Below are 26,430 nucleotides of genomic sequence, written 5' to 3' on the forward strand. Positions count from 1 at the left end.
CATGGCACTGGTTGTTTTATTGTATGCTTCCTCCAATAGGCCAGGAGTTCCTGTGGGCAGACCCCGGACTTCTGTGGGTGCAAAGTCCCTCAGCTAATGGAAACAAATGGGACCCAGAACACATGAGGGGAGATGGATGAGGGAATTGGAGGGCAGAGCCAGAAAGAAAGAGCTCTAATGGCCTAATATGTGATCAATTGATGAAAAGTATTGGTTTCAAAATAGGAAATGAAGTCTTTGTTCAGAGTGAGGTGGCATCTTAAGGATGGAGGAAAAAAGGAAAGAACCAAAGTCGTTCTTTCTAAAAATGTAATATAGTTAAAAGGGGGAAATGAATTGGTAGAGCATAACTTGGCATGAGCTCATTTCAGAGGTGGGGAATGGATGTGGTCTGGAATTGATGTTATAGACTGTCTATCAATAAATCACTCAGTCACTGTAATTAAGTTTACTAGGTACATTCCACACCTGGGATGTTTTGTATGGTATCGGTATTTTACTGAGTGCTCTGTGAACGCTCGTCTAAAATGAGGTTTCCCCACAAATATGTAATCTAAATGTATAGGCCACACACCTAGACAGATCTGTGTTGCGTGTGGGCGCATACACAGGCACTGAGTCAGGGAATGGCATATTTTCTGTAATTTGGCTCATAGACCTGCTTGCTCCACACTGTGTGCCCTGCTTTCCTTCTGTGTTCCTGACTCTGAGTCCGTGTTTTTGAATGAAGGCATGATTTGTTGGTAGGAAGATCGAGACTTTATACCCATGACTCTCCATTACCCTATTAACCTGGATTATATCACTCGATTAGTTAGCTATCACCTACTAGAAGATAGGAATGTAAAGAACTAGGAGATGAAAGGTAAAAGTTTGTGTGGACCTGTATGTGTGTATGTTGCGAGTGGGGTTAAGATGAACTAAATTTAGTCACGTTGATGAGAAGACCTAAGGTGATGAGAGGTATCTGTTAAGTGTGATCATGTATTTGGCATTGCTATTGTGAAATACCTTTATTTCTCACAGTTCTGGAGGTTAGAAGTCCAAGATCAGGTGCCAGCCTGGTTGGGTGAGGCCCCTCTTCTGGGTCATAGACTTCTTGTTGTGTCCTGACATGGCAGGAGGGGCTGGGGAGCTCTGTGGAGTCATCTTTATAAGGGTACTAATTCCATTCATGGGGACTCCACCCTGATGAGCTAAGAACCTCCCAAAGGCCCTGTCTCCTAATACCATTATCCTGGGGGTGAGCTTTTCAACATTTGAATTTGTGGGGGGAGACACAAACACTCAGGCATGCACATACCACACCTGTGTATTCTGTTGGTGCAAATGTTAGTTTTTCAGATTGCATTTTTTTCCTAGAACAGATAGAGAGTAGTTCAGTTCATGGCATGTGAAGATCTGCCTTGATGTGGCATTTACTGCTTCAGGTTCTGCAAAGTGTAGCGTTTAGTTCCCATTTCCTTTGTAATAGTGCAGTTTTTCAGAATAATGAGCTCAGTGTTGCTTTAGGAAACACACTGTTATGCGAGAGCCATGGAAAACATGATCTGAAAAGGGACTTGAGTAAATAGTAAGAGGGAAAGGGCCCAAGTTCTACCTGCCTCACAGCAGGCATTGCAGTTTTTGGAGCACATCCAATCTTAAGAGCCACCCACTTGTCCAAGATCAGATTGATAGAAAGACAGAGGCTTATTCTTTGGTCTCTCTTGGTGAGGACTGTCAACAAGGAACTTATATGCCATGAAATAGAACCATTCACTCCAATGGAAAATATGCAGATTTAGAAACTAAATTCTTTTTACTATCTTTTTGAAAAATTGAAGCAAGATTAGTATTCTGTTTTCATTTTTAACTGAAAATCAATATTAATATACAGCTTCTGAGTTGGGTAGTTAAATTATAATTTAAATGAAAATATTTAGGAATTTTAATGGTAGATCTGAAAAGAAATTATATGCTAATTTCCTGGGGGATTACATCAAGGATAGTATTATGTAGTGAACTGGTATGACTTTCTCGAATATAGGAACTCTCCCATGAGGGATCCCCTTCTGGAGGAGACTTGAGGTTGGCTAACCTCTCTTTTGAGGAAAAGGCACACCTAAGCCATCAGAAGCAAAATTAAGATCTGTTCAGATTTCAAAGAAGAGCTTGGCACAGTTCTTCAGGATGCAGGACTGTCCCCGTTATGTGACATTTAACATCCTTGGCCGCTAGGCACCAAGTACCAAGATCTGTTCTCCCCAGCACTTTCGACATTCTCATTTCTTTCCCTTGTCCTGGTAAGCGTGCACAGGTCCCCACTAACAAAAAGACCGAAATAAAACAAAAGTCCCCTTCATTTTCCTCTTCATTGCACTGGAAGTGATACCCAGTAACTTTCTAATTTCCAAAGACCATGGCCCCTCTGAGTCCTCATTCTCCTTGACCTCACTGCAGTCCCTCGTGAGCTCTAAGCAATTATGTATTGTTATCCAATTATTATTTATCTCTTGAATTGTTGCTGAACTGTTCATGTGGTTGGACTTGTCTCTCTATAAATGTCTTGAGGACAGGATCTTATACTTCTCTGTGCCCTTAGTAATATTCAGGACAATGTATTTGGTGTTTAATTTGGTAGCTGAATATTTATTTCTAACTCATTGCACTGTTTTAATATTTATCCTGTAGGAAAGTTCTTTTCTGTCTTAATCTTGAATCCCAAATGCTGAATTTCACGTCTTTATTGTATATGTGATAGAAATTTGTAGTTATTATTCTTAGCATATGTAGGTCACATTTGTTCAGATCACTGGAGCCCACGGGTATATCTGGATCTCAGTCACAGTAACAATATAGTTTTTGACTTGGCTTTCTCCAGTGAAAACATTTGAATACCAGTCCTCACTCTGTTCCTCCTTTCTGAGACACAGGTCAAGATCCCTCTTCCCAGAAGAGTCTTTTCTGACAACTTCAGCCACAAAGTTCTCTCATTTTCCTAAAATCTTAAAGCATTTGCTGTCTAACATGATTTCCTCCACTCCTTACCCCCTGGTTACTGCTCCACTGCCCTCATTAGGCTGCTCCTTCCAACACGGCTGGGGCCAAGCAGGCCAGCAACCTCTCGAATCATGGCTTCAGTGGGTCCTTCTCAGTTCTTATCTTGCTTTGCGTCATTTACCCACAGGGTTTGCTGCCTTGTTCATTTCTCTTGGATTTTGTCACATTCTAAATTTCTAACATAACAATAGTTAGATAGTTGGGAGTGTGGGATCTGGAACCAGACTGCTTGGGTTTGAATCCTGGTTCTACCACTTAGCAGTTGTGTGCCTTTGGGCAACCTGCTTAACCTCTCTATGCCTCACTTTTCCCATCTGTAAAATGGGGACAGTAGCAGGAGGTGCTCTGTAGGGTTGTGAGGATTAGACGAACATTGTCTAGCACAATAAATAGTGCTCAGTAAATGTCAGCCCTGATTATTTCTCTATTTCTCAATGCCTTTCGTGAGCTCCTCTTCCTCTACCTTTCTCGTGGAGGTCTCCAAGGTTCTGTTCTAAGCCCTTTTTGAATTTGTGTGTATCCATTTCCTTGATCCATCCCATTTCCTCCCAATGACTTTAACTACTGTTCTATATTATCAAACTCTTTCTCTCCAGCCCAGACCTCTTTCTTGAACTCCAGATCCCTGCTTTTGACCTGGCTTGTACACCAGTCCTCACCTCTCAAACTCATTATGGCCAGTACTCATTTTTTTCCTCTGAGTCATTCATCTGCTTTTCCTTTCATTTTCCCCATCTTGGTCAATGGCATTGTCGATCTCATTTCCCAAACCAGGAACCGAGGAATCACCCTAGATTCCTCCTGATCCTTATGCGCTGCATCATCTAGTTAAGCGGCAAGGCCTTTCCATTTTGTTCTTTAATCTCTTAAATTTGCCTACCCTACAACATTGCTTTGAAGCAGGCTCTCAATGTCTTTCACCTGAACAATAGCAATGGTCTCTTACCTGGTTTTTCTGACTTTGGTCTCTCTCTCTCTCTCTTTCCAATCCATCTACCAATCCATCTACTGTGTCACAGTGATCTCTTTAAAACACAATTTGGGGGCTTCCCCGGTGGCGCAGTGGTTGAGAGTCCACCTGCCGATGCAGGGGACACGGGTTCGTGCCCCGGTCCGGGAAGATCCCACATGCCGCGGAGCGGCTGGGCCCGTGAGCCATGGCCGCTGAGCCTGCGCGTCCGGAGCCTGTGCTCCACAACGGGAGAGGCCACAGCAGTGAGAGGCCTGCGTACCAGAAAAAAAAAAACCAAAAAACACAATTTGGATCACACCCCTCTCTTGCTTAAAGCCACTCACTGGCTTGAGGTTCATGTTACTTAGGATGACATAACATTGGGGCTCAGAAAAAGTTTTCATCCTTCTCTCCCACCACTACCCTACACACACTTTCAGTAGCCCTGGAGGTGCTACTGAACAGCCTCTTCTTTTATGCTTCCATGTAGTTGCACCTGTTTCTTCTGCTTGAAACGTCCTCCCATTTCATGGTCTACCTGGTGAACATCTATTGTGTGTCTCAGTGATTTTCAGCAAGGCTCGCTCTTGGCATTTGGGGTGGGACAGTTCTTTGTGCAGGACTGACCCAGTGTTATAGGACACTCGGTATCCGTAGCTCCTGTTGCTGAATGCCAGTAGCAGCTCCCTTCCCTCTTCTGCTCTACTCCTACCCGACCAACCCAGTCAGGTAAGAAACCAGACACGCTCTGCCCTCATTTGCAAATGCCTTTCTGGGTAGGAATGCCCCTAGGTAAAAGCAGTCGTGTGTATTCTTTAAGACATAGCTTAAGCCTCATTTCCTTGGGGAACCATGCCCCATACCTCACCTGCTGACTGATTTGAGTATTTCTGCTTCCCTGTGTTCACAGAATCCCACACATATTTTCTATTACCATTGTTTTCCTTTTTCTCACTGGGCTGGCATTTCCTCTAGGACAGAATTCATCCTTGCATCCTCAGTGCCTAGGATATAATAGATACTCAATAAATATTTGTAGCGTGAGTGAATGTTTATGTTATCCTTGGTATTTAGTTGTCTGTCCTCTAGCTTATTTGCCGATTTCATATCGGCATGCCCTATTCAGATAGATTGATAGACACTTGAAGGGAAACATTTATACTTTTTTTTTTAACTGAGTACTAAGCATATAGGAAGTTCTGAGTAAATGTGCTAAACTAAATGAAACATTTAGAGCCTAGCTGTATTTCTAAGGTTAAACTTCATTTCTTTTAATTGTTAAGGTCATATTTCTAAACATTAAAGCATCATTCTAGAATTTCTCCAGGTTTTACACGTTTGTCCACTAGTTTTATAGTCTAGAATTGGGTGCACTAGTCTAGCTCTTCTGGTTTAAGAATGTCTTAATTTTTATGGGTGGTGGGCAGAGAGTACCTTTTTGTTCCTACAAAGACTGTATAAAGCCTAGTTGGGAATGGGGAAGTAGAGGAGTGGCTCATAGCCACAGTTTGCTGCCTGAAATACAGATGAAGGCCATGGGGGAGGTGGTGGCTGCCACCTCTGGTTAGATTTGTTAACCTCTCTGTAGAAATGACTCTTAGTATCAGGAGAATTTTCCATGTACCTGTTCCCCCAGCTACTCTCTCTGCCTCTACTTTCTTCTCTCTCCAGTCGATTCAGCAGTCTTTGGGTCAGCCTCACGACAAGCCAACCTTAGGTAGGTTATTGCCTCACTTCAAACACTTCTTTGGCCTCGCATTGCCTCTAGAAGTGATTTTCAACCAGAAGTATGTGATTTTTTTAATCTTGGATCTCACAACCTTAAATTCAGCCCATGACTCCACAAAAGAGAACCAGTTTCTTGACTTAGCAGTTACTTTGTTTTTGCCCATAAATAATATTTCCTACTTTGTTCGTTCATGTTTCTTCTCTAACATAGTTCTGAATTTCTTTTGACATTTTAAATTATCAAATTTATTCCTAAGGATAAAGCCTTGCTGCCACACCAAATAATCAAAACATGTCGTAAGCTGAGAAAGAAATTCTAAAAATATTTTAAGCAATGGCAGTATTATTGGAAAATGCGGGCCGGGGGTGGGGGGATGGCCACCACCAGAGAGAAGATTGATTAACATACATAAATTTTAGCATGACTTTTCAAATTGACAATTTTATTGAGATAATTGTACAGTCACATTCAGTTGTAAGAAACAGTATAGAGAAACTTTATATTCTCTACCCAATGGTAACATTTTGTTAAAGTGTTATAATCAGCTCAGTTAATATTGACAGTGATACAATGTACCCATCTTATTCAGGTTTTCCAGTTTTACTTATATTCACTAGTACGTGTGATCTCAAATTTCTGTACCATTTTTGTCATGTGTGTAGGTTCATGCGTTCACCACTACAGTCAAGATACTGAACAGTTCTGAAACCACTAGGATCCCTCATGTCGCCCTTTTATAGTCACGACTGCCTTCCCTCCTCACCTCTCTCAATACTGTTTCTCACCCCTGACAACCACTAATCTGTTGGTCCTTTAATTTTTCTCATTTAAAAAATATTATTATATAAGTGGGATTATAGTCTGTAACCTTTTGAGACTGGCTCTCATCAGCATAATTTCCTGAAGATTGATCCATGTTGAGTAAATAGTTTGCTCCTTTTAATTGCTGAGTAGTATATCTTGCTGAGTTATGTATGTACATATGCAAGTGTGCACAAAGACAACAGAGTTTAACCATTCACCTATTGAAGACATCTGGGCTGATTCTAGTTTTTGGCTGTTATAAGTAAGGCTATGAACAATTGTGTCCAGGTTTCCGTGTGAACATAAACTTTTATTTCCCGGGGGGGAAAATACCCATTAGTGGAATTGCTGGTGGCAGTGTGTGTTTAGTTTTTGAGAGACTGCCCAACGCTTTTCCAGAGGGACTCTATTATTTTGCATTTTCACCAGCAGTGTATAAGTGATTCAGTTTCTCCACATCCTTTCCAAGGTTTGGTGATGCCACTATTTTTATCATCAGTGGTAGGGGCACTATTTTATACATTTTCTATTTTATGTATTTTCACATCCCTCCCATGACAACCTACATAGTGTTGTGCACACAGTGACAGTGAGTTGACTTTGACACGATGGAGGAACTTTAGAGATCTGTTGCTGGTGAGGACATTGATGTCCTGGTAGGGTGTAACTTGCCCAAGATACTTGAGTGATTGAGCTTTGCATTGACTATGAAGGGATACACTAAACGGATTAATAGCCTAAGTGAGATGGTACGGGTATGTTCAATTGACTTATAAAAAGCTTTTAAGGGCTTAATCACTTTGTGTGCAAATACACCCTGTGAAATACCAGCAAGTGTGACTGGTTTGGCGGAACATTTTGTTAGCAGCTAGCTCCAGCTCCTCTTTGTACTTTGCAAATGTCCTCTAATTTAGGCTGTACTATTTCAGACTGACTGGCTCCCCTTCTTCCTCCCCACCCCCAGTAGTTTGAATTAATGAGATCCCATTGAATGGTTATTGTGTTGCTGGCTTTCTAATCTTCAGACATCTCCCCACACTGAGTTCACCAAATAATTCTACTCTTTCACTTAAAGCTGCTTAGACCTGCATAACTCAGGTAGATAACTCCGGCCCGAAGCAGGTCTGTAGACACCGTTGTGTATTAAACAGGAGGTTTATTTCTAAAATGCTTTCTTCTTGCCCATCCATTGTGCCGCCATTGAAGGTTTTTACTTAGACTTGGCCTTACCTCCCGTTTAACTGTTCTTTCCTCCTCCTGTTAGTATAACCGTTGGGAAATACAATTAAAATTCTACACTCCTAGGTTCACAAAGGAGCTGTGAATCAACAGTTCCCTCCAAGTGCAGAAGGTTTCAAACTGAGGTAGCAATTGAATTACCCCAATAGTAATTGCTCTCTGCCCTTTGAAGTTTCAAACTGTAGGGGGAATATCTGGTTCTATAAAGTCAAATAAAATTCTTTGGGGCTTGACAGTGTTATATTGATGTGGTACAGTGCCCTTCAGAATTCCTGATGCCTGGGGATTCCTTGGGGCTGCCAGGATGAGGCTGAACTGGGTAGACCTCTTTTAGACCATCTTCACCCCAGTTACTCCTGAATCATTTTGATCAGTCTAATATATAGAGGTTCCGAATGATAAATAAAGATTCAAATGTTTTAAAAAATCCTTTGCGTATGCTGAATGTACAGTGATAATAAAAATAGTTACAGCTAGCATTTATTGAGTGCTTATGATGGGCCGTTAAGTGTCTTGTCTTTTTTCTCTATCAAATCTCTTAATCTTCCCAACAATCTTAGGGGGTAGGTACTGTTACTTGTTCTACTTGACGCATTAGAAACTGGCCCAGGGAGGTAAATAACAGACCCAAAGGCACACAGTTAGAACAGGGTATAACTGATGTTCAAACGCAGCCTGTTCTTGAGTCTGTACTCCTAGCTGTGAGGCTTTTGCAGCCTTTTAGCCAAGCAAATTGCTGTCTTTCAGGCCATAGTAATGTTACAGAAGGACTGTGCTGAGGCCAAGGAGAGCCTGGGCTCTGGGCTCAGACAGGTTGATCCATATGCCTCGGCCATGTCTAGCCTCTTGGCCTCATCCTCAACCAAGGGGCACAACTTTGCTGAGCTTTTCTTTGCTCTTGTGAAGTGGAGACAGGGGTGCTGGAGGTCCTTCTAGCTGAAGAGAGTCAGTATCAGGAAAGCCCTTTAAAGTGAAGCTTCTTGGAATGGGGACCACAGTCCAGAGGTAACAGGGGTGGAGAAAAAATTTGCCTGGGGTTCTAGTTTTTGAAAATGAAATTAAAATTATGAAAATATTTTTAACATTTAAAGTTTATTCCTTTGGCTGAAAGGCAGCAGAGCATCACGGCTAGAATTACAGGCTCTGGAGTGGCTGCTCGAATACCAGCCTAGCCTTGTTCAGTGTGACCTAATGCATGCTGAGTTTTTAACTCTGCTAACTCTTAGAATGAACATAAGGTGAATCATGTGTGTGTGAGAGATTAGTTAGAGGAGGTTGTGACTTTTTTTCTGACACGACTGATAGCACAGTAGGACATCCATGTCATCACGTTTGATTTTCAGAGCATTATTATGGGGGTCATTTTTATTAGAAATTTAAAAATTTCATTTTTATAGACATTTTTATTAGAAATATTAGAACGTCTCCCATTTTCTCCTAGGGTGGGGAGAAGGTGCTGTTATTCCTTTAATGTTGAAGTTACTACCTTCACTTATATAGTGAAAAGCCTTTATCTCATTGTGATGATTTCTTCTTACTTGTCAATGGATCTCTGTCACATTCTCATTGGTAGTTTTGTATATGACTTGAAGTTCTCCAGTACTCAAATTATTTTCTCAATTTTATTTAACCTTATTTCATGCTTAAAAAAGATTTCCAGTTTTATTTTGAGTGGATTTGTATTTAGCTATAATATCTGGGAACCATACCAAGCCCTGAACAAACAACTACAAAAACATTTTTTTTGATGTTCAAGATAAAATGGCTAGAGAGTAGATGCTAGCATTGGGTGGGGTGGAGAATGAACAAGGGAGGCTTTTGCTTGTAATTCTGTAAGTGGTCAGTTCATTTAAGTATTTTTGTTTAGGTAGCTTGCTCCTCAGTTAACCTTGTAACTGGAGGGACTTGTAAATGAAGATTCAGATAACTAGGACTTCACCATTTTTCTCAGCGCTACCATGAGGATTCTCTGAGGTGATGTTTGTGAAATACTTAACGCAGTGCCTTTAGCCTTCAAAATGTAGTTATTTATAATACGGACAAATATTTGAGCATTATCTGTTAGTAAGTTGTATGAGAGACATACACACCAATGACTTTTAGCATGTTGAAAGACAACATTAGTCATGGGTTTTATATTGACTCAGTCTTAGAATATTTCATTTAGATGCAAAAACATGAGAAACCCAGAACTTCAAAGAACTGATTTTTTTCTGTATTAGTTAAATGTTATGTTTTAAATTTAAAATATTCTTTTCACCTGTTGAAAATAGTCTAATATTTTTCTTTATTGTCAACTAGCAACCAGAGATATTGGAATATTATGTATGCTTCATAAAATATCTAAAATATTGAATCTTTTATGTCTTGATGATCTTTTCATAAGATTTTTTTCCCCTGTTGAGAGCAAACTTAAAAACTCTGTACTAAGACCCCAAATTATTCCATGGTGTCTGCCAGCAAGACTAGAAATGTATTGGCTCTTTACTTTCCCAATAAGCATTTTCAAAAATACAGTACAATAAAAAAGTACTTGAGTCTCAATTTTTGAAATTGCAGGTGGAGAACTCAAGCTTTAGGAAGTGGAGTGTAGCGCATGATACTTCACGTATATAGTGAAAAGCTGCAGCATGTGAAGAACTTAAGCAATTGTGACTTGCTTAGCAAACACAAACTTTTTATCATTAAACTTGATGTAAAAGGAGGCGTGGCCATATTTAGCCATGCAGCTCAGCAAGTGAGCACGGAACTTACTGCTCTTTGCTATAAAAGAGGAATTAATTACAGAAAAGTGAGAATATAGTTTTTAATATCTATTTTGGTTTGAAGTTTTATTTGAAGATATAATATATTGGCAGCAAACTATGTTCTCTACAACTTAAGTAGGAAATCCTGATAGGGGTTTTAGAAGTGTTGGAACAGAGGTTGTGAACTGTGGGGACTTTAGTTTTTAGTTTATGTTTTCAAGGAGTGAAAAGTAGTTTCTCTGAAAAACAAAATAACTGCTGCTCAGAATGGCTCCTAAATTTCTTTACTGAAAAGTGGTAAAAGGTAGAGTAGGCAGGAATAATAAAATATGAGTTGTTATAAGTATCAGGTGAAATATAAACAGCATGTTGTTTAGCCCTTGATGTTTTGCCTTTTGCCTGAGATGATTATAATTCAAATTTGAGGCAGACACTTGATGGCGTTGGTGGAGAACCTGGATCCTTCACAAAGCTGTGTGAGGTTGGATTCTGCACTCCAGTTCAGCTCATGTGGGCCTTTTCGCTGTATAAATACAGAGCTCCAGAGGCGCTGGTGAGCACCCCACACTCCACTGGTCATGCCTTTGTCTGCTGAGCCTGGAGGAAAACTATTGGGAAAAGTAGCCTAACAAGTAGGGAAAAAGGCTTACTTTGTAGAGCAGAGCTTCAAAATGTTGACGTGTGTATACCCTTAAGTACAATATGTTAACATGTATCCCTTAATGTATTTATTAATAAAACATATTACTGTAACAGTGTATATTCTAAAACATATCTGAAATCTACAAAGCTATAAGGATTAAACATTATAGTAAGATTTTTTTTTATTAATAGTCCTTTTTGCACTCACTAAAAACATTGACATGTAATACATGCCAGTGAGAGTAATACGATGAAAATGTGTCATTCTTTTGAAAACCTTTGCTTGATAATTTTAACGCTATATTCGGTTCAGCTTGAATGTCTGGTTCCAAGTACTGTTTACTTTGAAATTGATTTTGAAGTGTCATAGCTGAAAAAGATACCATATTATGATAAATAGATTCTAATTGAAGAAGTGAGTGCTGGCTGTACTTGTACGTAAGGGGGTTTATACTTTAACCCCATCCAACAATTGTACAAGAGTTTAAATGTGGCTAATAAATTCCCATCTTCCATGATGTCAATCATTCCTCCTATAAATTAATCAGAAGCTGTTGCATTTAAAGAGTATAAAACCCATGAAACATTTGGAAAGGTTAAAAAAATAGATTAGAAAGCTTTTCCCCAAAATTTAAAACATGCCTATATGAGGGCTTTTGTAGGTGGCAAACTTTAAATAATTTTTGCAACAAAATCACAAAATGGAAAGGTGCAAATACTTTTTCAAAATGTTTTCATGGTGGTATATACTGTCTATAACCTGAGTTTCTTTTGAGATGCATTTTCTTTTTCACTTATTAACATATCACCTCTTTCTTGAAGGGATAGGATATTTATTTGAAACCTATTTTTAAAAGATCTGCTATAAACAGCCAGTTTTCATCTCAGAAAACCCAGCAAATATGGAACACTTCTATTTTTGTTAGAAAATTAGGTAGTACATGTTTGGCAACTTTTTAAAGTACTTTGCTGCGATATAACCAACACACCTTAATGTGGTAAAAATTTTTACTTGTTACAGCAATTGTAAAGATTTGACCGTGTTTGAAGGTCTTATTTCTATAAAGTTAACCACACTGACATCCTGTGGAACTGTGTGCTTTTGGCTTCAAGTTCTTCTTTGCAGTATCTCACCCATGAATGACACAGTGAATGAATTTTGCGTATGTGCTTTTTAAACTTCTTATCTGAGAAACTACCCTATCAGTGGTTGTACTCGAACAGTTTTCCTGTAGATCATTACTTATTAAAGAAGTAATTCACTCTTCAAAATGTCTTCATGTTCTCACCAAAAGTGGTTTTTTTTTAGTGTATTTTATCAGACAAAAATCTAATACCATCTGTACTTTCTTCTAAGTGTATGGCAAGCCTCCCACACAGCTTAATATGTCCTAATATGCTTCTTAAAATACTAAGTTTTGAAAGTTTTGCTCATAAAGGAAAGCATTTTAGTTTTTTTGGTTTTTTTTACTTTGTGGATTTCAGCCTTTTTTCTTAGCACTGCATTTGCTGTAGAATACATTCATTTCTTTTGCTATTAGGTAGAAATCTTAAAAGGGTCTTCGAATTTTATTATGAAGTTTACCAAAATTTTGTAAAGGATTGCAATTGTGTATGGCGTGACTGTGAACATAGTTGAAAAAAATGGCTACTGTCTTGAGACACAGTGCACTTTTAGTGTGAGGGTCATGGTACATGTGCTGGTGGATATACATGCATATTTTAAATGCCTTCTCGATCATTTTGAATCTTGAGGGGCTCTGCTCAGTGCTCTTGGATTGGTCATAATTTTTATTTCACAGTGTAGCTGATGAACAATTCATACCGGGATTGGGAGTCTCAGTTTTGTCATTCTCGTGGTTGGTATTATCTTTAATTTGAACTTTCTTTCTTGGACTCCTTAAGCCATTCATCCAGTTTGTGAGCTTAGTTTCATTACAGATTGATGATGATGACCCATAAGCCCATTTACGTGGGTCTACGTGAACTGCCACAGGGCACAAAGTGTTGAAACTGTGGGACGGGGAGGGCTCTGCTGTCAACCCCTTGGCCTCGTGTGACCTTCGGTCTTCTCTCAGGATGACTCATGGAATGTAACTTGTGACCTAGGAGGGTGCCAGTGTCCGCATGTATATGAACTATTAGTAAAACTTGAGCGAAATGATTTTTTAAAAAGTAAATTAAAATAGAATTCTTTATATTTCTCCTCCAGGTCAAGTGTGACCTCTGGGGGTTACTGTACTCAGAGTCACAATTCAGGTTGCTATGTGTCTGTCTGCCTTCTTAGGAGACATCCCCAAAGTACTGCAGCTGCCTGTGGCCTGGGGACCAGAGCCAGGCTTGGCCTGGTGAGCAGAGCCCTGTCCCAGAGGACGCAGGTGGGTGGGTGGAGAGGGGAAAGGTGATGGGGGGCCGTGAGTCTCCTTGTCTGCCCTACTCAGAGTTCTCATGCAGCCCACTCTTCACTTTCTTCCAATCTTTAGGTCTCTGTCATTCAGCTGTCAGCTCTTTGGGGGCTGGACCATACCGGTCATCTTACTGGCCATTGAAGGTGTTCAATGAACCTTCCTTAAAGGATGCTCCTTTTGCCTAAGTTGCTAACTGGTTTCCGGGTACAGATGGGATGTGTGCATCTAGTGGAGAGGTTGGTTAGCGTGACAGTGGGCTGCATCCCTCCAGACTGAACTCTCTGGCCCTCACCAAGAGGTCTTAGAACTATCTTGTCTCCGCAGGCTCCTGCCTTGTCCAGCCAAGAGTGAATTTTGACCGCAGAGTAACCTATATCTAAGTGATTAACTAAGGCAAAACTTGCAACATGCTTATGCTGGCCTTTCTTGGCTTCCTGAAATATAATTTCTATTTGGGAGCAGTCTGTGGGATAATGTTTGGGGTGATAGGTTTTCCTTATGTTTGGATCTTCACGTGAAAGAAGAAAGGGAGGAGGATATTTTATAGGGAGAGCATCTTATTCCTTTGTTCTTAATTTTGTCTCTGCGGTTGTCCTATCTAGTGGATTATTCCTCCCTCTACGATGTTAACTAAAGGGCAGGGCGCAGCTCTGCTGGTTGGTTACACGGGGCTCCTACAATAACTTTCACTTCTATTATTTTCATTGCAGATGCGGAAGCCATGGAGCTGAACTGCAGTGAAGTACCTCTTTATGTAAGTGCCTAAACATTGCGCTGCAGGTCTAAGTGGCCCTTTCTTGAACTTGAAACCCCTTGTGACTGAAGTGGGAAGAAATGTTCTGTTGGCTATTGAGTTGGGGCTTTTAAAAAAACAACACACAACATTACTGTCTAGTTCAAGCCTTTGCATGGAGCCTTTTAAAACTGGTTGGCTCCTGGTTCCAAAATCTGGGTTTTAGTTATATTTTCCTGAGTAACTTTTAACTGTATAACTTCTGGAAGGCAGCTCTGCTCACCACTGTAACCACCAGTGCTTAACTGTATAACTTTTGGACTCAGAAATACTGAGTTCATCTATGTGAATGATTTTTGAACACATTATTTTATGATATTCTGATAATAGCCAAGAATGTTTTCTGTGTGTATCTCTTTCGGGGAGAAGGTTCAGTGACAGTTGTGTCAGGTAAAATCCTGAAGTAGGAATTCAAAGGGAAAAGTGCTGGGACATAGAGTAGGTGGGGGATTGGGTGACAGAGCTGCCCCATGAGATTCCTAGTCAGATATGCCTGCTGGGCTGAGAGAGGATTCCAGTCTTGAGAACAGTTACTGGGTGTAACAGAAGTGAGCCGATTGTCTCCCCACATAGAAAATGGCAGATGATTTTCTCTTCCTTCCTTATTTTAGGCAAAACCTCTTTCCTTGGAACCTATGTTTGGTGGCAGGTGGGCATGGATGTGTGTATGGGAATTGGGGTTTCAGGTGGCCTTTGAATCATCAACTCAAGAAATACACCAAGAGTACTAGATCTAGAATAAGGATATGACCTCAATTCAGATGTATCCCGAATAGAACAAAATATCAAGGACTTGGAACAAATTTAGTCAGAATCTTAAATCTATTAAAATATATTCATTCATTTCCCCTTAACATACTTCACTACCCAGGTGGCCCTCCCTCTCTCCCTTCTCCCTTCCACCTCTTCCCTTGCTGTCACCTCCCTCCGCCTTAACACATACCCCACTCTGTTCTCTGGAGAAAGACAAAATGATAAAATAAATGGATTTCAGAATAATTAAAAAGTTGCCTTCTGGGTTACTCAGGGGTCTGGAGTATTCTCTCTGGATTGTGATTTGCAGGTTATAAAATGTATTGTAGATAGTTAGACTTGGCCCAGCCATAATTAACGATTAAAAAAAAAAAAGACTGGTCTAAGGCTAAATTTAGAGTACTCCCAAGTCTTTTTTTTTTGGTACCTTTCTCCTCCTTAGCTTTATTCATTCCACTCTGCTCTCCTACATCAAACCAAACAGATCTACAAGTCTAATGAGGATACAAAACCTGGTAGTTTTTCTTTTTTTTTTTAATTAAAGTATAGTTGATTTATAATGTTGGGTTGGTTTCTGGTGTACAGCAAAGTGATTCAGTTATACATATGTATACATATATTTTTTTCTTTTCCATAGTCTTTTCTACTATGGTTTATTACAGGATATTGAATATAGTTCCCTGAGCTATACAGTAGGACCTTGTTGTTTATCTATTTTATATATAGTAGTTTGTATCTGCTAATCCCAAACTCCTAATTTATCCCTCCCCCACCCCATTTCCCCTTTCATAACTATAAGTTTGTTTTCTGTCAGTAGGTTCCTGTTTCGTAAATAAGTTCATTTGTGTCATTCCATATATAAGTGATATCATGTGGTATTTGTCTTTCTGTTTCTGACTTACTTCACTTGGTATGATAATCTCTAGGTCCATTCATGTTGCTTCAAATGGTATTATTTCATTCTTTTTTATGGCTGAGTAGTATTCCATTGTGTGTATATATATATATATATATATATATATATATATATATATATATATGACATCTTCTTTATCCATTCATCTGTCAGTGGACATTTAGGTTGCTTCCATGTCTTGGCTATTGTAAATAGTGCTTGGCTATTGTAAATACATGCACCGCAATGTTATATTGCGGTGCATGTATCTTTTCAAATTATAATTTTCTCCAGATGTATGCCCAGGAGTGGGATTCCTGGATCATATGGCAACTCTATTTTTATTTTTTTAAGGAACCTCCATACTGTTTTCCCTAGTGACTGCACCAGTTTACATCCTCACCAACAGTGTAGGAGGGTTCCCTTTTCTCCACACCCTCTTCAGCGTTTTTTGTTTATAGACTTTTTGATGATGGCCATTCTGACCAGTGTGAGGTGATACCTCATTGTAGTTTTGATTTGCGTGTCTCTAATCATTAGTGATGTTGAGCATCTTTTCATGTGCCTGCTGGCCATCTGTATGTCATCTTTGGAGAAATATCTATTTACGTCTTCTGCCCATTTTTTGATTGGGTTGTGTGTTTTTTTGTTATTGAGTTGTATGAGCTGTTGGGATATTTTGGAAATTTAGGCCTTGTCAGTCACATCATTTGCAAATATTTTCTCCCAGTCCATAGGTTGTCTTTTCATTTTATTTATGGTTTTCTTTGCTGTGCAAAAGCTTATAAGTTTGATTAGATCTCATTTGTTTATTTTTGGTTTTATTTCTGTTGCCTTGAGCCTGACCTAAGAAAACACTGGTATGATTTATGTCAGAGAATGTTTTGCTTATATTGTCTTCTAGGAGTTTTACGGTGTCATGTCTTATATTTAAGTCCTTAAGCCATTTTTTTTTTTTTTTTTGCGGTACACGGGCCTCTCACTGTTGTGGCCTCTCCCACTGAGGAGCACAGGCTCCGGACGCGCAGGCTCAGCGGCCATGGCTCACGGGCCCAGCCGCTCTGCGGCATGTGGGATCTTTCCGGACCGGGACACAAACCCGTGTCCCCTGCATCGGCAGGCGGACTTTCAACCACTGCACTACCAGGGAAGCCCCCACACTGTTTTGATTACTGTAGCTTCGTAGTATTGTCTGAAGTCTGGGAGGGTTATGCCTCCAGCTTTCAAAACCTTGTAGTTGATCAACATCCTGGTACAGCTATTTTAACTCAGACCTACCAGATTATGACCAGACTAGGGAAGAGTTAATACACATTGCTTACCGAGAGAAGAGACTTAAATAGACCAAAGGAGAGCAAAATTTTTTTCTCTAATTATCAAATAATATATACTAATTAGAATAAAATGAAAAATACAGGAAGTGTTAAGAAAAATAAGTCGCTCATAATCTTATCCTCTGTAGATAATTTAAAACATTATTTCATCAATTTTAAGGTACAGTTTTCTCATTTTACATCTCTGAAATTGAGATGCTCTTACTTCACTGTGTATCCTGGCAGATGTCATGATGGAGCTGTCATTACCTATGCATGTGTGACCTTGGTCACAATGGTTCATGTTGTTGTCATTTCAGATTACTTGTGTGCCTTGCTGGAACTATATGAATTAATTGCTTTCAAAATGATTTCACCATGATTTGGCATTAAAAAGGCAAAGTTACTGTATGTATAGAAAGACGTGGAAAGAGCAACATGACAAATGTGGTAAAGTCTCTATAAATAAATTTAGATGAGCTCTTTTAATAAGTATAAAATCTCACATTATGTCATACTTTGCAGTTTTGTCTCTTAGTGGAATATAAAATACATATCATAACTGGTATCTCAGATGAAATACATTATATATTTAACATAATTGACTCATTATATATACATATATGCATGTAATCTGCTTTTTTTGCTTGATTTTTTTTTTTTTTTTTTTTTTTGTGGTACGTGGGCCTCTCACTGTTGTGGCCTCTCCCATTGCGGAGCATAGGCTCCGGACGCGCAGGCCCAGCGGCCATGGCTCACAGGCCCAGACACTCCGCGGCATGTGGGATCTTCCCGGACCGGGGCACGAACTCGTGTCCCCTGCATCGGCAGGCGGACTCTCAACCACTGCACCACCAGGGAAAGCCCCGTCACTTGATGTTTCATGTCAATATTTTTATGAATTGACCTAAGCCAACGTGACCATTTGATCTCATGTAGGAAGAGGTCAGTGGGGAAGTATTATAATGAAAACAAGTCTTAAATTTCATCAAATAAGTAACACATAAACAAAGCAGACACAAACTAGACTCTGACTTGTTTCTGTATCTTGTGGCAGACCCCCTCTGTGACCTTCTGTCTTCACAGGTTTCATAAATATTCACTTCTAGTTTCTCCTAGTTAACTGCAATCTGGTTTATAAACTCTTAACATTTTATTCATATTTATTGTATTTCATATATACTTATCTAAAATATATATGCAAAAATCAAAACCATCTTTAATCCTGTTATTCGTAATGATCACTGTTGACATTTTTGGTGTATTTTCTTCCAGAGTTTTATCTATATCTGTGTAGAATTTTATTGAAGGTTCTCTTGGCATTTATTTACATGATGTGTTTTCTCATTTGACTGATACATTGGATCTCTTAATTTTGATGCTTTCATGTACTTTTAGCAATTCTATCTAGCTGTCATGACTAGTTCTTTTGGAAAAACAAGATAACTCTGGTAAGTGTGATTAAGAGAGAACCCAAACAAAACTAGAAATTATGAAGATTCCATAACATATTGAGATGATATCTTAATTATAAAATAATACTAAGCATAATTGTATGCTTATGCACTGGCAAAATCTTTTGAGGCAGGTTTTTTAAAAAAATTAATTTATTTTTGGCTGCATTGAGTCTTTGGTGCTGCACACTGGCTTTCTCTAGTTGCGGTGAGTGGGGGCTACTCTTTGTTGTGGTGTGAGGGCTTCTCATTGTGGTGGCTTCCTTTGTTGTGGAGCACGGACTCTAGGCACGTGGGCTTCAGTAGTTGTGGCCTGCAGACTCAGTAGTTGTGGCTCACGGGCTCTAGAGTGCAGGCTCAGTAGTTGTGGCACACGGGCTTAGTTGCTCCGCGGCATGTGGGATCTTCCTGGACCAGGGCTCGAACCCATGTCCCCTGCACTGGCAGGCGGATTCTTAACCATTGTGCAACCAGGAAAGTCCCAAGACAGGCTTTAAAAATATAAATTACAAGGTTTATCTCAAGAAGAATTAAATCACATAGTGGGGCAATAATCATGGAGAAAAAAATTGATAGTAATTATCCCCCACCTTCTACCTATCCTTCACAAAGGATATTTCATTCAAGTGGATCCTGTAAGTGATATTTTTGTTCCTTTGATTATAACCTGTTTTGATTAATCTCTTATAACATTTTTTAGTTAAAATGTTTTTCTGTCTTTACTTTTGGGTCACTATAGAGAATCCTTCCTACAGATGATAGATTCTTTATACCTTTAGAAAAATCTATGGATGTGTCCATTGACAGATGAATGGATAAAGAAGATGTGGCATATGTATACAATGGAATATTACTCAGTCATAAAAAGAAACGAAATTGAGTTATTTGTAGTGAGGTGGATGGACCTAGAGTCTGTCATACAGAGTGAAGTAAGTCAGAAAGAGAAAAACAAATACTGTATGCTAACACATATATATGGAATCTAAAAAAAAAAAAAGGTTCTGAAGAACCTAGGGGCAGGACAGGAATAAAGACACAGATGTAGAGAATGGACTTGAGGACACGGGGAGTGGGAAGGGTAAGCTGGGATGAAGTGAGAGAGTGGCATGGATATATATACACTACCAAATGTAAAATAGATAGCTAGTGGGAAGCAGCTGCATAGCACAGGGATATCAGCTCCGTGCTTTGTGTCCACCTAGAGGAGTGAGATAGGGAGGGTGGGAGCGCAAGAGGGAGGAGATACGGGGATATATGTATATGTATAGCTGATTCACTTTGTTATAAAACAGAAACTAACACACCATTGTAAAGCAATTATACTCCAATAAAGATGTTAAAAAAAATCTATCGATGTAAGTCTTTGTTTCTCCCCCTCATACCTTTTGTTTGGATCCATGAAAACTTCCAACTTCTTTTTTAAGGTTTTATCCTTTTGTCTTTCAGTATTGTTTGCCTCTTCTAGAATAGCTGATATTCTAGGATTAGACTGTTCTAGCCATTTTTTTTTTTTTTTTTAGTCTGAATTCCGGTAGCATGTTTTCTTTTCTACGTAAGTTTTCTGTACTGTTGTTTATTTCCTGCTTGCCAGAACAGTTTTAGAGCTTTACTTTGTTTTTAGTTTTTGTGTAGTATTTTCAAATCTTGGCATGTTTCTTCTTATGCCCCCATAGTTTTACTGTGAGCACAAAGCAGGAACTTAATTTTTTTTCCCTCTATCTCCCAGGAATCTGTTTCAGAGGGAGGGAGGCAGTCTCTGATTCTGTGTGCTTTAAATTTTTTTGACTGTTTTGGGGCAAACTTTTTTCTCCTTTTTTTGGGGGGGGTGGGCAAACATTTCTGTTTGCTTATCTTTAGGAAGGAGGCAATCTTAGCATTGGGAATGCAGGAATATTCCCGAACTCAGCCACAGACGTATGCTAATTTTTAAAATGAGCCATGGAGGTCCACTGAGTTGCTATTGCAGGAAAAGAGAAACACTGTACTATAATAAGATTAGAGAAGAAGCAGGAGTTGGCAAGACTGGTAGCGAACAGTTTATAATACTGATTTGCAAACCTTAGGGATATAAGCATTACAAGTCCAGTTTTCAGCCTCTGAGCAGCTTCCTGCATCTGTACTTTAAGGGGCACTAAAGGAAGCAGCTCTGGAAGGCCAGGCTCTTTGTTCCCAGCAGAAAAGGTAGCAGAGGCATGCCATCGTTTGAAGTCTAGGCTTAATTTTTAGATAGAATGGTAACATGGTTTTAGGAGGAGATGTTTTAAGCTAGCAAAGAGTTGTAGTGAAGCAGCTAATGAGAAATGTGAAAGCCTGGAAAAATGTAAATTAGAATTATTATAACTGATCTAAGATACTTGTATTCTAGCTTAACACTCTTTAATGGACACCACTTGGGAACTTAAATCCTATATTTGAAGTCATAAAGTTATTTTTTTATTTTAGGTTTTTTTTAGTCTTATTTTATTTTCTAGTCTGTATATAAAGAGAGGAAATGATGCAAGTACAGCTTGAAAAGAGATTTTGCTTACTGAGTAGCTGATTGAATTTTGAAAGAGAAAGTGATTGTAAGCCAAATTGTATGTTTTTGCTGAATTTTTTAAAAAATTGAAGTATAGTTGATTTACAATATTGTGTTAGTTTCAGGTGTGCAGCATAGTGATTCAGTGTTTTTGTTGTTGTTCCTTTTACAGATTATATTCCATTGGAGGTTATTTTTGATTACTTTTTAAATTGAGTTTTCTCTAAGTTTTTGTGGATTAAGGAAGGTTATAAAACACATGTTGTGCTTATGTACTTCATCCAAGAACTTCCTTTTCCACATTAATTATATTTTAATTTTTATATAAAGTGTACTTAGCATTCATCTTTCCAAAAATATCAGTTCAGTGCTGTGAACAAAACAGAAGAGCTTTTCCTTGTGAAATTGTTGTTTCCAAAGATTCTTTTTTCCTCAGTAAAATTGCTTTATTTTAAATGATTATTTAAATCACACTTGCTCATTATAAAAAAAAAAATAAGAAATTACCAAGGTGAAAGATCACTTTAAATTCCACCTTTGGGAGAATTTTCATTAGCGTTTTGATGACAGTCCTTTCAGGAATTTGTTTTTGCACATCTATACACACATCCACACCCCTCCGCCCCCACCACGATCCATAAAAGGAATCATAGAGAAAAGCTGTTTATGTTATCTTGCATAGATCCTCATCATTCTCTCCCCTCACCTTATATCTCTACTCCTGTCCCACAGGTAACTCTTGCTGAAACCTATTGCAGTCACTCTCAAGCAGCATTAGCATCCTTGGGAAACATGTTGGAAATAGAAATTCTCAGACCTTACCCTAGACCTACTGAATCAGACACTCTGGGCATGGGGCCCAGATATCTGTGTTTTAACAAAACCTTCAGGTGATTCTGATGTGTGCTAATGTTTGAGAATCATTGACTTAGTGTATATATTTCTACATTTTTCTGTGCTCATACAACCCTACACATACATATATATAGATACAGGCTTTAATAAAACCATTTAAAAAACCTGGATCAGAGAATTCCCTGGTGGTCCAGTGGTTAGGACTCTGCACTTCTAATGCAGGGGCCATGGGTTCAATCCCTGGTCAGGGAACTAAGATCCTGCAAGCTGCGTGGTGCAGCCAGAAAAAAAATATATATGGATCATATTATATAAACTTCTGTATCTTTTCCAACTCAGCATTACTTTGTGGAAATTCCTGCAAGTTGTCAGGTGTAGCTCTAATTTATTCTTTTTAATAAATGGGTGTGGATCAAGACACTTCTCTGTGGATGGGTGTTCACTAGGCATCCTTGTCCATATGTCCTTATTTATCAATACTTTCATCTTTATGGGATAGATTCCCAGGAGTGGAATTGCTGGATGCAGAATGTACATACTTCCAGTTTGAATGATTTCTTTGCAAATGAGGTATAAGAGTTCACATTTTATTCAGCAACTTTCAGATATATTTAATATCTGGTTCTTTAGCCCTAACAACTGTGATAATTATGAATTGGGAGTTATAAACTCACTTTTACTGTGCAAAGGTAGCATGTTAAATTTTGTGTTAAATTTTATAAAAGTTCAAAAAATTCCCTTGTTTTAATCTTTTTTTTTTTTGCGATGGTGCTTCATTTCTGCTGTTTCTTGGATTCTGGCTAATATCAGCATCTAACCCATGGAGACTTCTACAACATCTGCAGAGGGTGTGTCTGTGGAACTTTGCGTGTGGGCTCTTGCTCTCTTCCACCCTTTAGATGTGTTAATCGTAGCAGTTGACTGAGAAGAGTAATCATTTCTTTCTCCTGAGGCTGCAGATTGTATAACGGTTTGGACGATGGAGTTTTAGCTTCAGTAGCTTGTTGCCAGCTGGATCTAAATGGCTTCCCTTTTCCCTTAGCATTTTGTGTTTGTTATTCTTTTATTCTGAGTCACAGTATCCTGCTGAGTTTGGTCCCAAGTATATTGGTTGCTGTTGGGCTTATTGTACGTAATTGAAGGGGTAATCTGATGTTTGCTGATCACTTCACAAAGTTGAGCTAAACCTCCTGCATTCAATCATTTCTATTTCTGGGGCTTGGTACACTCTCCTAGGCCCCAGCCTTCTGGAGGGGGGACCCTAGGACAGGACCCAGGGAGGCAGTTTCCTATTGAGGCTGCAAGTGACTTGGTTGCTTTGTTCTGCACTCACCTGGCGGACGCCTCCATCCCGCAGATTCCTTCTGGCTTCTGGTTCCTGTTGAAGGAAATCCTGTCCTCCAGATGCTGCCCCTTCTCTGCTTGTGGCTCTGTGTCCCCTCATGGGCCGCCTGTGATCAGCCTGTCTTAACCATCAACTTGGAATCTTAGTATGTGAAGGCACCTTAGAGACCTTCGCCTGGCCACCCGCACTTTGCAGATGAGGAAATTCAGGCTCCGAGCAGGAGAGTCTCTTATCTGACTAGTTAACTCAGCTGGTTTGACACTCAGGATTTGTAAATGATGTATTGGAAGCCATGACATTTTTTTTGCTCAGAAAGTTTGTTAGTGGCAGATCCACGATAAGCGTGGGGTTTTCCCACCTTCACCGGCTAATCAAAATGCCCTTCTCCATTGCATTGCTTCTGCCACTTCATTTCCCCATTGGCCAGGTACCCATTTCGTCCTTTGCCACCCTGCAGTCTTCCTTTGAGATTTACAACGTAAAGAATGGTGCTACTTCTTGGACTTTCAATTAAAATATCTCCCTTTTCTTACACTCTTTTGTCCTGCTGCAGGATGCTGCTTGTAACTAACTCTAGGCAACCCTGACCCTCTAAAGCTCATTTGCTCACAAAAAGCTGGGCCTGGTAACTGATGGTCATTGTACCATCAAGCTCTCAAGCTCAACTTAATATAAATTTCACTAGTTCGGGTGTCAGGGCACAGGCGAGGGTATCTTTTAGCACATGTCAATACGGCTAATTCTGGCTTTGAGAATGGAATCAGGAGGGGCTTTTGCCTGAGATGAACTTCTGGATCACACGTTTACTTTGTGCAAATTTGTTTTCAGGAAATTACACTAACGTTACCTGTGTTTTGACTTAAACATGGCAGCATGAGCATCTCAACTAATTTCTACCTGTTGGGTGGCATCCTCCATCATTGTCTGAACTGGGCTGGCTGAAGTCAGCTCTCCTTGGTGGTTCTTACTTTCTACCAACTTAGCTTGACCTTTTCCTGGCTGGTCTTTCTCTGCCTGGTCCTGCTTTTACCTTTTTGCTTTTTCTCCTGTTTTCCTTAAGGAGGGGGCAAACCAATTCCAAAGCAGCATGTTATTCTAGCCACAGAGCAGGAGAACCGTGGTAGCTACCCTGCCTGGCCAGCAGCCACGAGATGTCAGTTCTTGTGAAATCTTGAGCTCCTTAGCTGCTACAAGAGATTGCTTGATGGTTCTGGCAGGCAGGGAGGGGAAAAACCACTTCTTAGACTCTAGCAAAACCTTTGACTTAGAGACGTTACATAAATCCTCCCTTAGCTTCGTCCCTGTCCAGATTCTTAAAGAGACACTACTGTTTCCTCTCAGCACAATGGCACGTTATGATGCCCTCTTCTGCTGTCACCGTGAGATGACAGACTTCTGTGAAAAGGCCTGAAGGTAAAATGTACAACTGCAGGAAACTGCAGGAAGAATTAGCCCCAGCACTCAGCATATCTGAAGGAATGTCTTTGCTGGTGTGGGCTGGGGGCTGTGGGTACCTAAGTACCAAGTGTTCTTAAAGTCTGATTGTCTCACTTCCCATATTTCAGTGGCAGCCCTCACAATTTTGGGTAATGTGCCGTCTTGTATTTTTTAACATAGAACTTGCAGGAATGAACATTTTTGTTCTACTTGATTTTTTTAAAAGATGTATTACCATCTTAAGCAAGAATTTTAGGCATGATGGGTGTGGGTCAGATTTTTCTTTGGGAGAACCCTCAGTAGAAGAAATAAGGTGTGAAGCAGTAAAAATGTTTTATTTTCACATTCTGGAAAGGCAGCTCTTCTAGAAGGTGTGATATGTAGAGATTCTACATTATCAACAATTCCTTCCCCTCACCCCTGAGGGCGTGTGCTGTTTGGTTTGAATACTGTTGTCTCAAACTCCTGCCTCTTTTTCCTCTCCATAACTTGATGTAGTTTGGCTTTAACCTTGTTTGTTTTTCTGAAACTAGACTCACTTATGAAGGGCACTAATCTGGCTCTTGCTTAATCTAAGGTTTTTTCTTAAGTCCCCATGTAGTGCAGTGCACTCGTCGAGTCACTAAGGATGTAGTGGAGAGGGAAACAGAAAAGATCCTAGGACCTCACTCTGCCGGAGTCCACTTCAGAGTTGGAGAGACAGACAAGGAGTAGGTAAATAAAGACATAAGAGTTTCAGCTAGTAGTGTGCGTTAGGACACTACAGCAGTATGATATGGTAGAGAATGGTGTGTGTGAGAGAGATTTCATAGTTTAGGAACCAGAATGCCCTGAGAGCCTTCTAGTAGAAGGATCAGAAAGCACAAAGTCCCCGAGGTAGGAATGAACCTCATGTATCTGAGGGACAGCAAAAGGCCAGTGTGGCCGGTGCCTCCTGAGTGAAGGAGAGGAGACAGGTCAGAGAGGTGGGTGAGGTCATTCACGGAGAGCTTTGTGGCCAAGGTGATGAAATGAGAAGTCGGTGTGGGAGTCTCGGTGGGGACGTTGCCTGATCTCATTTATACTTGAAAAATGTATTCTCAGTGTCCTCAAACTCCGCTGGTCCTCTTTCAAGTTGTGCTCTTTCTTTGTCTATTGCACTTTCTTCTCATCTGCTTACGTGGGCGTTCCCCGGGCCCACTCCTTTCTCCTCTCTTTCTAGGCAGCTTATCTCTCCTTGTTTTTTCAACCACAGCTCCTCCACGAAGCCTCCCACACGCGGGCCCTCCTCCTGACCTCTGCGCCTGCTGCATCTTCTGTTTCCAGCTGGCCCGTTTGCTCTTTCCACTCAATTATCCAGCCTTGGCTTCAAATCCAGACTGTTATATTTAAAAAAACTTTTTCAAGTTCTCCTCTAAACCAACCCCCTTTCTAACTTCCTGATTTCTGTTACCATACCCCCATTCTCCCAGGCACCGGCACCGTGGCTTTAAATCGGAGTTTTCCTTATTCCTCTGTAATTGTC

General features: G+C 39.9%; 1 protein-coding gene across 6 annotated transcripts in view; it reads left to right on the forward strand.

The window, feature by feature from the left end:
• The window catches only part of ARHGEF28 (Rho guanine nucleotide exchange factor 28), a 309,493-nt gene that overhangs the window by 38,441 nt on the left and 244,622 nt on the right, over nucleotides 1-26,430 (forward strand). For 3 of the 6 annotated variants that reach the window (XM_079917336.1, XM_079917333.1, XM_079917338.1), the window contains exon 1: nucleotides 14,273-14,317. Coding sequence is in view for 5 of the 6 variants with exons in the window: in XM_079917333.1 (XP_079773459.1) it covers nucleotides 14,316-14,317 (2 nt within the window). In the remaining variant the exon portion in view is untranslated. Of the gene's footprint in view, nucleotides 1-13,372; nucleotides 13,534-14,272; nucleotides 14,318-26,430 lie in introns of those variants that run through there. The other 3 variants (XM_079917335.1, XM_079917334.1, XM_079917337.1) reach the window with 3 other exon arrangements.

The sequence above is a fragment of the Stenella coeruleoalba genome (assembly GCF_951394435.1).
Source record: "Stenella coeruleoalba genome assembly, chromosome: 3".
Taxonomy (NCBI): Eukaryota; Metazoa; Chordata; class Mammalia; order Artiodactyla; family Delphinidae; genus Stenella; species Stenella coeruleoalba.